This window comes from Acartia tonsa, chromosome 6 (genome assembly GCF_053477335.1).
Source record: "Acartia tonsa isolate MP-2025a chromosome 6, ASM5347733v1, whole genome shotgun sequence".
Taxonomy (NCBI): domain Eukaryota; kingdom Metazoa; phylum Arthropoda; class Copepoda; order Calanoida; family Acartiidae; genus Acartia; species Acartia tonsa.
This window is the reverse complement of record NC_137265.1, coordinates 34,435,975-34,447,584: the sequence shown is the minus strand read 5'-3', so window position 1 is coordinate 34,447,584 and position 11,610 is coordinate 34,435,975. Positions and strand designations below refer to the sequence as shown.

The following is an 11,610-nucleotide window of genomic DNA, read 5'->3' as shown; positions in this document are numbered from 1 at the left end:
TAAAGTTGTTTTTTTAAAGGGAGTTTCCCCAACTCACTTACTTGTTATATTTTACAAAAAGAAAAACAATTTTTTTTGGGAGGGGGGGATTCTTTGCCTAAAACCACAACAGTACCAGTAGGTATATTACCTGAAGAGTAGAACCCAATTGGTTCAGCGGTTACCAAGATCTTAAGCTTAAGAAAGACGGATAGATAGTCAGACATCGTTCTACTTTGTATTATAGAAAGTAGTATCTCATTTTCATAAGTACAAGAAAACATAAATATCAACTAAAAATTATCTTGCTAACTGATGAACAAATATTATACTCCTTTAAAGTTTAACTTCGCATATGTCCTGATAAGGCTTGTAATTGGTTTAGAGGAATTTTTTTTATATTTACTGAAATGCTTGATTGAGTTGAGTTACTTTATTTTACGAAAGCTTCACTATGACTTCATAAATCCCAGGATAAATTGGTAAAATTGCGCGCGAAGCGCGGAGAATTTTTTTTGTTTTTATGAAATACAAATACAATAATGATTACTAATACTAATCATAAATTACAGAAAAACGTACAATAACGTATGCTGAAATGTTCATATTGTACACAAAAATCAATAACGAACAAAAACGTACCAAAAAACCTAAAAGTGGTGTTCAATATGAACATATTGAACATAACGTACATGGTGGTCACCCTGAACATAAAAAAAATTGGCATGGTTTCGTTCTTGTTTTATAAAGTTACACTTTTATAATTTTTAAAACAAATATTTTTTAGTAGCGCAGCTACTCTATTTTCTATGGTTAGAAGACGAACAAAATTTAATTACATTTACTAAATCAAGATATCAATGTATTACAGTTCCTTTTCTCTTTTTCCTTTATATAATATCGTTATGTTATTGCAAAGATATTTATAAACAGGCTTGTTTTCGTTCGATTTAGGTTTGGTTTCTTTAACTTTTCAAGAAAATAAATTAATTTTAAAGCAAACAAGCATTAAATACATACATTAATAACGCATTAAATATTAATACTATTTGTATGACATTGAAGGTACCATAGCCATATACATTAACTTCCAGTACCATAAACAAAATTTTGAGATTCATAATTTTACCAAATTTTTTTTTGAGTATCTTGTGGATTAGTTTGTTTTGAATCAAGCCTCGTGAAAATTTGATGATTAGTTGGATTTGAGCCACGCTCCATGAAAATTTTGATGATTAGTTGGTTTTGAGCCAGGCTTCATACTCTTGCTTACTGTAGTGAGCCTTCCTTCCATCCGGTAGAGGAATTATTATGTGGTTGCAATGATCTGAAATAAATCAATCAATTAACATCACAGAAAATCCGCAAAAAATATTTTCTCCAAAAAATTGTAAGATTTGTATTAATAAATGTCTAACCTAATGTTGTTATTTATGTTCATTATTGTTGATTCTCAGTTTCAATAGCGATCTAGAAATTGAGATTGTAATGGGCTAAGTTTTTATACCAGGAATGGATATTTAATTTCATTTATAAAACTATTGTGCCTCTAACTTTTCTGCCATACAAAAATAAATTACACTGGTACCAGTATTCGCTAGTTTAAAAACTTTTGGTACTTTTGTTGAATTTGATTAGATGGTTCCAAAATAGTAGTGTTCAAACTTTTGAACCAATAATTAAGATTTCTTATCTTTAACACAATTTGCAATTTACGTTAATGTTTGTCATTTTAATTGTTCATTTTAAATAGTTAGGAATACTTGAAGAGGACAATAGACGATTAATAAATCTACTCATCTTCAGAAGGTGGTGTATTAGTCGAAAAAAAAAGGAAGTAGATGTAATGTTAACATAACTGTCCTTTCCCTCCCTGCAAAAAGCTAATATACTTACTTCCATTATGGCCCTTTCTGCAGTTGAGGGGCGTCAGCCCCTTGCACGGATTACTGCTAGATCTCAGGTACGGCGAGTTCAGGCTGCTGGTTGTCAGAGAGGTCAGGGGCGACAGCGAGGCAGCCGAGGAGGTCGAAGAAGTCAAAGTCATAACAGCAGAGTGCGCGCTGCTTCCTACTGTTGACGACAAAAGAGGTGAAGGTGATGATGAATTAGGTACAATTGATGCGCAGGTAATTGGTGAAGATGCCATATGTGACAGTGAAACAGGTAGTAAAGGCGATGAAGCATCCAGTCGTGTACGCTTATCTCCAATAGAAGTGTCTAGTTTAGTAGGTATTGACTTGCGCTTGTTTATCGAAGCGGAACGTGTTTTAATAACGGCGGCTGTCACCTCTTCAACGCTGCTGGCTGCTACAGCGGCTGGATCAACGGCTAGTGCGTTTGGCCGGATAGAAAATTGTGACATGCTCGAAGATGTTGTGGATATAAAATTAGCTCTGCGCTCGCTTAAATCTGCCATGGAGACAATTGTCAGCGGACTGCCGCCGGTTGTAACGTGCACGCCAGGCGATGCAGACATTTGGCGGCTGGTTGCAGCCGCCACAGCTGCCAAAGCCTCGGCAGGGCTAGGTGAGGGTCTTCGCGGTGACACACCGCGCGATGATTGGCCGCTACTGCTGCTAAAATTCTCCTTGTTGTCACGGGTTACATTTTCATTGCTGTCTTCATTTATGTCGACTATGTCAGGAACTATTGTTATTTCCTCTTGGCTGTTCCCACCAGAACCGTTGCTGCGACTGGCAGCTTCTTCCTTTGCAGCTTTGGCAGCAGCTACGGCAAGTGATGATAGTGCGGCAGCGGCTGCTGAGTGCTCCATGTGGCCGTCAGATTGTTCCATAGCTTTCTCTTCACTAGAATTTCTGAAATAAGGTTGGATTTTTAGATTTTTTACTACTTAATAATTTGGAAAATCAATGATATTAAATTGAAATATTGAATATAAGGACAAATTTTAAAATATAATTCTCATATTAATTAGAAACTACCCCTTTAAACGCATAAAATGACTTGTTTTAAATCTTTATGCAACATATTTATCTTGCTCTTACAAAATTAATTTTACATCTATCACCTAACAGATGGAATAAACAAGATAGGTATTTAATTTTTTAATGAATTTTGTACCTTGATTCAACAATATTAGTTGGCAATGAGTTTCCCAGAGTAGGTTCAGATCCTCGCACTTTTTTCTTGATTCTCAACTCATCAATGGGAATAGGATTTTTGAACCTTGATTCAAGGAAAATTATAGAATTAAATTAAGAGAAAATGTCAACAATAAAAAATTAATTAGGGATATTTACAAAAAGGGTTTTGCCTAATAATGAATTTATTATGGAAAAAAGAGAAGAAATTCTTAACAATTTCAATTGTAAAGGACTTGACACCCCACACCTGCACGATAATTTTTACAAATGAAAACTATTTTATCAATCTCTAACTTTTTCACTTTTATAATATCCATTTCCTAATAAATTCAAATCTAATAGCATTTTCAAAATACCATAAATAAATATATAACATTTTGCATCAATAAGGATCGGTTCTTCGCGGTTAAATTGTGGTCAAAAGAAGCTAGCTAGCCCCAGAAAACGGACTCTGGATAATAAAATAGGACCAAAAACGACAAAATAATTTTGCCCCCAAAATCTTATATTGAGAAATTTGCTATTGGTAGATTTGAGATATTTGGAGAAATAAGAGTTGTAGAAAAAAAAACACTCCTCTCCCTATAAGGAAAAAGGGCAAAATAGGCTACATGTCATTTCATCTATAATTTTCTATGCCTGGTTCTGAGTGTAGGGTCCAAAGTTGGGATAAATGGCATGGAATTGTTCTTGTATGACTCTGACTGTTCTACTGGATCTACTGGCTCCGGATCCGGCTCCGGGTCTGGCTCTGATATGGGCATAAAGCTCGGGTCCTCTTTGTATAATCCACTGAAAAGTTTTACATTAGTCTTCTTATTTAAAATATTTCAGTATGTTGAAAAAAGATAGAAAATTGATATCAATAAAAAAATTAAATACAAATATTTCATTGGTTTGGATGTAATATCGTATATAATCAGTTAAAGTTGAGCTTAATAAACAATAACCAACCAACAATACCTTTTAAATTTTATAGCACCACAACTTTTATTATACATGAATCACAGAGTGTCTCTGGTGTAAGCGTATTCTAAAGACTTTGTGTACAAATGTGTACGTAGAGTAATGATTGTAGTAATGAATGTAGAGTAGAGATAATGTATTATGTTAAAGACAATAGAATGAACATGAAAAGATGAATAAACTAAAAGTGCATAAACAAAATTGAAAGAAGCTTCGTTACTTACCATATTTTGAGATCATTGGCCACTCTTAGGAAAGGTTCAACATCTGAAGGTGTTATTTCAATCTGACCTAAATATTTTATACAATTTATTTGACATCTTTTTGTTATAAGATTTTTCAGATAATTTTTAGCTGTTAATGTAAAAGAGTAATATTTTTGGCGCCTTTAGATATGATGCGGTTAAGGCTGGGCCTGGAGTAGACACCAATCAGACAACAAGCTATATATAATCATACCTGTATAAAGATATTGAAGAATATTGTGAATATAAACTGGAGGAACTCCAACAATGTGTACTATAGCCAACTTCTCTATGTTGTTCGCAAGTATACTAAAATATAGAAAAAAATAAGATGACAACTTAAATAAAGTAGAAGGTTAACTCCAAGCCTCTGGGAGAAGCGGGTGAGGTCAACAAATAGCATAAAACCACCACAAGACATTGTTAATTTGTTAAAGCTTCTCTCATTTGAAGCAGCATTTTTTTTTTATATTTTTAGCAACAAAAAAAACCTTATTGCTACACCCCAAAGATAATTTAGAGTATTGAAAGTAGGAATATTTTAGTCCTATACTATTCCGCAGTTATAATTGTATCAAGTTTAAAGTATTTTTGTCACAATTCTATTTTATAATAAAGAAACAAGTACATTTGAATTTTTGGAATAATCTGTTATAAGTAAATATAGGAAACTATAGAAGCAATAAATTGTTATATTCATTAGGTATCTAAGTCCCTGAAGGTTAAATATAACAATATACCTTCTAAAATATTCACTGGAGGCACAGAGCACCAGTTTATGCGCCTGGAAGTATTTATCCCCACAGGTTATGGTCACATCTGTCAGGATCTCATTCAGCCGCAGGGAGGAGATACTGGAGAAAAAATAATTGCTGTGGTCCGTCCAGCTGCACATGTAATTTTCCTGTACCATTTTTATATTTCTGAAATGGAAAAAATAATTTACCTGGATTTTTAAATTTGTATATCAATCACAAACTTTGTACCTAGCCTAATAAATTACAAAACATTAAAGCAATTTGATAGTCTATAGATTGAATAAATGAATAGAACAATGGAAGATACATTAACTTTCCCTCAATTCTTATGTGTCCCATTAATAGCTTTTTTCATGAGGAGGAGAAAGGGTTATAGATTCCGCTATCTCCAAGGTTTTAATGTTGAAGAGTAGGGTAGTTACTCTTAAATATCAAGGAGGGAATCTCCTTAAAATTGCATAACACAAAAAGGAGTAGTTCTCCTTGTACAATTCAGACCAGAAGGATTTCTCCTGTTTTAGTTCAGGAGGTATTCTCCTTATTAATATTATTATTCTGGTGTCTATTTAAAAATCCAGAGAAGTATTTCTGTATCAATTTTCACTTAAAACATTTCCCAAAGAGCTCTTGTAACATATCACAAATTAATCAAGTAGAAATCACTTTAGACAGAAACGTGCATTGTTTTTTTAAGGGTTGTGATAGGCTACCTCTTGCTTGCACGCCTCTTAAACAAAGTGAAGCTTTATTCCCAGCGAGATTTCTTCTTAGGTTGTTCTGTAAAATCAGTTTCCAAGTTGCCCACGTGACTTCGCGCATTCTTTATACTCCTATTAATTGCCTCCCTGAAAAAAAAATAAATCGTCATAGATTTGCCATACAATAAAATTAAAAATGTAGTATATCTTTTAGCTAGAAATTTTTTATTTTACACTGTTTAAGACAAACTGTTCTTTTATAATATTACTAGCGGCTTCGCCCCTAGCCTCTAGGGGCTTTGTTATCTAGATTTAAAAAGAAAAAGTAAAAATTTTTTTTTTTTTTTGGGGGGGGGTGTAACGGACGTATGCTAATCCTAACTATTTAGGAGTTATGAGCCACAGTTGAGATGTTGACACAAGCCATAGAGTGCCGAGTAAAGAGTAGTAATGTTGTGGTGTAGAAACAAGTAATTTGATGAAGAAAAGGGGCGAAGATTTACTGAAGAAAGGGGCGAAGACATTGTAAAAGATGAACAAGTTAACTGTTGAAATCATGGAGAAAAAGTTAAGAGGAGAAAAGAGTTACAACATGATTCTGAGAAAAGAGTAGACCTGAGCCTACAAACTGCTTTGTCGACAGCTTATCTTCACATCACGCCACCCAATTATAGTACTAAATATTAATTTCTAAATTACTAAATTTCATTCCCACTCTTAAATACTTATTCTATGAAAATTGTGTCCAAAGTAATTAAAGTAAAGAAAAGAAAGACAATTATGTCCAATAAGAATTTAAATCTGTATTTGTTCATAGGAAATCATTGTAAAGAATATATGTGCACGCAAAATCAAAAGCAACTTAAAGTTTTAAAGCCTTTTTCTTATTTCAGAAAGTAAAAGTAAGTGAATAAATAAATATTTAATATAACGGGTGGCTACCTAGGTGAGAAAATTTTTATATTTAATTTGTAACAGCGAAGTCGTTGAAAGGATACATCAATGCAAGATAAATGGACAATAAGGTGAAAATATTTAAATAGTATCAAATGTTTTGTTGAAGTCAAACTAACACCAAATCATATGAAGATTGAATTTAAATTAAACAACGTTTCAAATGTTTTGTTAAAGTCAAACTAACATCAAGTGACTTAATGAACTTTCTAATGAAGTAAACTTAATGTATCAAATGTTTTGGTAAAGTCAAACCAACGTAAATCATATAAAGAATAAAGAGCTAAAGTACATAATTTAAACCTCCATTATAATGGCCTCCAATAATACTGTTCCATTTTAGGTGGATACCCAAACAGAGAACAGATCTGTGTTGTGTGAAAGACCCCTAATGCTAGAAAGACCCCTAAACAAAAGACCCCTAAGCAGAACTAATTTGATTGGCGGAAAACCAGCCTTGGATAATTGGAGAAACTAGTGTGCCCTACCTGTAAAGGGATTTGCTTATCACACTGAAATAAAAGGTATAGAATATTATACTCTTTTTAATTCCTTTATTGTAGCAAGGATTCAAGTAAATATTCAAAATAATGTTTAAATAATCTGACGTCAATAAGGAAATATAATCTGGCCTTGTCTAACAATTGTTATCTTTGCAGGACGTTAACAAGAACAGCTACAACCAAAGCTAATGAGAACAAGTCACAATAACTCAAAGCTAAATACCATCAAGGAAAGAACACCAACCCTAACAACGCAACTAGGGGATTAATTGGATATGTACTATTCTACTGGAACCAAACTTCAAACCTAACAGAGAGCCAATGTAAGTACTTTATAGCTCATATTCTTTAATACATTAAGTAGAATGAATTTAAGTGAACAAAGACTTTAGTATAGAATGTAAATTGTAAATTTAATTTCTTTTTATCTTTTATTCTTTCATTTCTTTATTTATAAGTGCACTTTTATTAGCCAACCCGTTCTTATTGTAACTACCTAGAATTAACATTGTTTTTTTTTATTCTAGGTTAATTTTACCGAACATTCGAGTCAAAATAACTGCTCTACTATTTCCAGACTGCATTGAAAGAAACTGATAAAATGTCAAAACCACAGAAATGAAATTCCAGCGGACCAAGATTGAGTGGCTCTGAAAAGCAAAGGTGAGCCGTCCGCTACAGTAAAATTAACAACTGTAACTGTGGTACATATGAATAGTACATCTGAAAGCATTGTCAACCAGCTTTCTCCATCCACTACAGGTGTGATTTCCGACCCAAGGGACCGTGGGACTTTACAGGACCCAGCTGCGCCTTGGGAAGAGAACAGTGTTTATGAAGAATTAAACGAAAGTACATCAACTATTGCTAATCAAAGCCATAGTAGCTTAAAGACTGCTTTTAGTTCAGCTGATCCTAGGGAACAGATTCCTCCATTACCTTCAGAATTGTTTATTGGTAAACCTAACCTGAGACCCAGATTAAAGACTTCTCTTGATGCTCAAGTGTGTGATGGTCTTGCTGATTGTGGTGACTTCATTGATGAAACATTACCCGAGTTATCAACTGATGGAGAAGATATCAATGAAGACGACCTTTACATAGAAGATGATGTTGTAGATCAGTTCCAACTTCCCAGTGCTACTGTTTTGAAAACCCTACCTCCACTTGATGTTGAACTGAGTGATAGTGAAGAGGAGAGACCTGAATCTGCTGCTAGTATTGTTACAATTAAACCCAGGATGGCAAGATCTACTGTTGCCATGAAAAAAGCTCTTGCTGATTATGAACGTGCAATAACTACCTTTGATGTCATTTTTGTTGACTTAGAACCTCCTAATACTCCAGCTGATGAGCTAAAGGACTTGCAAAAGGATGCTACAGAGCAGAGAAAAGCTTTGATTGATGCTATCTCCTTGTTTGCAGCAGAACCCCATGATGACTTTACTGCAGCGAAGCATGCTAAAGCTAACACTTATTGTACACACTATACAAATAAGATAAAGCTAATTTATATTCAAGTAAAGCAGAATGATGAGTTAGACAGAAGACATGCTGCTGAAGCACCTCCACAGCAACAGCTAGTACATGGTGGAGATCACCGACACCAGCAGTCTACGATATCCTCTCAACGAGTCATAAGATTATTACCTCCACTAAAACAAAGTGTATTGGATATAAATGCTAAATTCACTGAGATACGCCTCCAACCTGTAACCTCCACCATTGAGTTGAAAGGCCTGGAAAATGCATTCAAGTCTAACTGTGACTCCATGCAAGAATGTTGCAGACAAATAGAGGAATTAAATAAAAATGCTACCTGTGCTGGAGACCCTGATTCAATAGAAATATTGGATGGTTTGTCCATATCTCTCTATAAGTCAAAGAGAGACACCAGAAAAAGATTAGATGATGTTACTGGTTCCTTTGGAATCCTCCCAGGAATGATTGAAATCAGTGGTAAAAACATAACTGTTGAAGCTCCTGTGTTTTCTGGAGTGTTTTCAGAAGAACTTGACTATTTTACCTTCTCCAAACGACTAGATGAGTATTTTAGCCAGACTGGTGCATTGTCTACTGCACAAAAACTTCTAAAGCTACGGAATGACTGTCTTAAATCCCCAGCCAAGGAATGTGTTGCATCTGCCAGTTCTTATGATGTTGCTATGCACTTGCTAAAATCCCACTTTGGTAAACCTACTATGGTCTTTATGAACAAGGTCCAAGATTTAAAGTCATGTGGGAAGTGTCCAGAAAAGATTGTTGAAAAACGCAACTGGGTATTTAATGTTACCCAAAAGATAAAATCCTTAACTGAATTGGCACAGGATCACGGCTTAACCATGATGTTTGAGTCCACAAACATTGTAGGAGTGCTACAGAAGATCATGTTACCCAAGGATCATGAGGACTTCAGAAAGGTTATGAGGGAAGAGATGAAAGCAAAGCCAGAAATGGTAATTACCCGTGGTTACACCCTTGAAGCTATGTTGGGCTTTTTGGAGGATATTGCTATTGACACAAATTGTGATATCGACTATATGGCGGCTACCAGTTTTAGTTCATATCGTGAGCTACTCGATGGAATAAAGGGTCCTAAGCCACCTTCTGCTGAGAAAGCAAAGGAACCTTATAAAGACAGCCGTAAACATACCCAGCCTAAGAAATATTCTGCTATGCCAATAGAGAATGATGATCTTGAGGACCTGTATGACTTGGATGAAGTGTCAGAGGATTCTGATGATAATCAGATTGAGTCTTTTGATGTTGGTGGTAACTGCTTATCACAGCCTATTATGTCTAACAACGCTGAGCCCAGAGCAATAAAATGTAAGTTTTGTGATCACAGCCATACTAATTTGGCATACTGCAAGGATTTCCAAGACACCCCCGTTAAGAAAAGATGGAGGAAGATCATGAAAATGAAGGCTTGTTATCGCTGTTTAAGGACTGATGCAGGATTGGATATGGACAACAGAAGTTCATGGCTGAAGAATCATATGAAAAATTGTAGTGATAAGTGGCTGTGTAAGGTAGACAGATGTGGTGACAAGGATGATATCAGAAAAAATCATATATTAATTTGTCCTTTTCATCAAGAAGAGAATAAGAAGTTTGAGACTGAGTTTATCAAGACTCTTGACAAGAGTAAGTTAGAGAGTGATGTAAAGTTTTTTCTCGCTTCCTACTTATCCTCGGCTCAGACCACTCCAGAAACAGATGCCTTTGATGAGGCTGTGTATTTAAATGGTAAGGATCCATCTACCATTGTGATTGAGCCAGAAGTTAAGGATTGTCCAATTTATCAGTTACAGTACATTTCTGGTAAAAACAATGAAAAACTCCTTGTATTCTATGACACAGGTTGTTGGTCCTCAGGTTTGAGCAATAGTGCTTACTCAGCCCTTGATACTGTAACTGTGAGAGAAGGTCCTACTACCCTTCAAGTAGCAGCTGGCGCTGAGATTAATATCCCTTATGGTGAAGAAAAGTTCTGGCTACCTTTAGATGGTAAATCTGATTCTGGAAAGGATCGTATGGCAACTTTTACTGGATTGAGAATGGAAAATGTGAGCTGTCCATTTCCTAATTGGCCATTGAGAAAGGTTTATGATGATATCTCTGCTGAGTTCAACAAGCTGCATCCCTGTAAATCACTTCCTACCATTGAAGACTGTATTGGAAATAAAGATGTTGACATTATGATTGGTATTAAGTTCAATAAATATCACCCTAAATTACTATTCTCGTTACCTGGAGGTCTTGAAATAAGGCAGGCTGTTCTTAAAGGTTGGAATGGCAACCAAGCTGTCCTTGCTGGACCCCACCACCTCTGGCAACATGTTGGAGCTGCAAGTAGTTTTATGGGCCCTGGAGCTTACCTATCCTTCGAATGTAGAGCTTATCGTGTTCAGTGTGATACTCTTTGGAACAACCTTGCTCCGGTACATGAAGAACCAATTAAACTAAGCCCACCTGAAAATTGGTCATTGTTTTGTGAATGTGGAGAGCTTCTTGAGAATCCTCTAGTTGATGATGACCGCGCTGTAATTTCTGCTATGTATGCTGTAAGTGCTGGACGCCAAGTGAAGGAATTTAAACTGTTGGATGAAATAGGTGCTGAGCTTGGATACAGATGCATTAAGTGTAGAAGTTGTAATCCGTGTAAAGATGGTGAAAGATTAGAAGAAGTGTCATTGAAGGAGGAACAAGAATCATATCAGATCAAGAATTGTGTGTCTTATAATGAAAGGAATAAAGTGGTAATGACAGAGCTTCCCTTTATCCGTGATCCTACAACCCACCTGACTGATAACAAAAATGTAGCTATGAAAATCCTTGACAGCCAAGTTAAACTTGCCACTAAAGATGAAAATGTTAAGGAAGAGATCATCAAAAGT

General features: G+C 35.2%; 2 protein-coding genes across 4 annotated transcripts in view; both read right to left on the bottom strand.

Moving 5' to 3' along the window:
• Nucleotides 1-682: 682 nt before the first annotated feature.
• Nucleotides 683-5,217, bottom strand: LOC145322474 (uncharacterized). Of its 2 annotated transcripts, XM_080164483.1 has the most exons (8): nt 5,038-5,217; nt 4,512-4,606; nt 4,277-4,343; nt 3,726-3,878; nt 3,064-3,168; nt 1,876-2,798; nt 1,398-1,449; nt 683-1,306 (listed from the first exon to the last, which is right to left on the bottom strand). In XM_080164483.1, the coding sequence occupies exons 1-7, from the start codon at nt 5,208-5,210 to the stop codon at nt 1,439-1,441; spliced, it is 1,527 nt and encodes a 508-aa protein (XP_080020609.1). In that variant the 5' UTR covers nt 5,211-5,217; the 3' UTR covers nt 683-1,306; nt 1,398-1,438. The 2 variants fall into 2 exon arrangements, with proteins under 2 accessions (XP_080020609.1, XP_080020607.1); XM_080164481.1 differs by lacking the exon at nt 1,398-1,449 and having other exon boundaries at nt 868-1,306.
• LOC145322471 (uncharacterized) overlaps nt 5,210-11,610 on the bottom strand; it is a 68,319-nt gene continuing 61,918 nt past the window's right edge. For both annotated transcript variants that reach the window (XM_080164476.1, XM_080164477.1), the window contains exon 34: nt 5,210-5,900. In XM_080164476.1, coding sequence (XP_080020602.1) covers nt 5,801-5,900 — 100 coding nt within the window. In that variant the 3' untranslated portion in view covers nt 5,210-5,800. The remainder of the gene's footprint in view (nt 5,901-11,610) is intronic.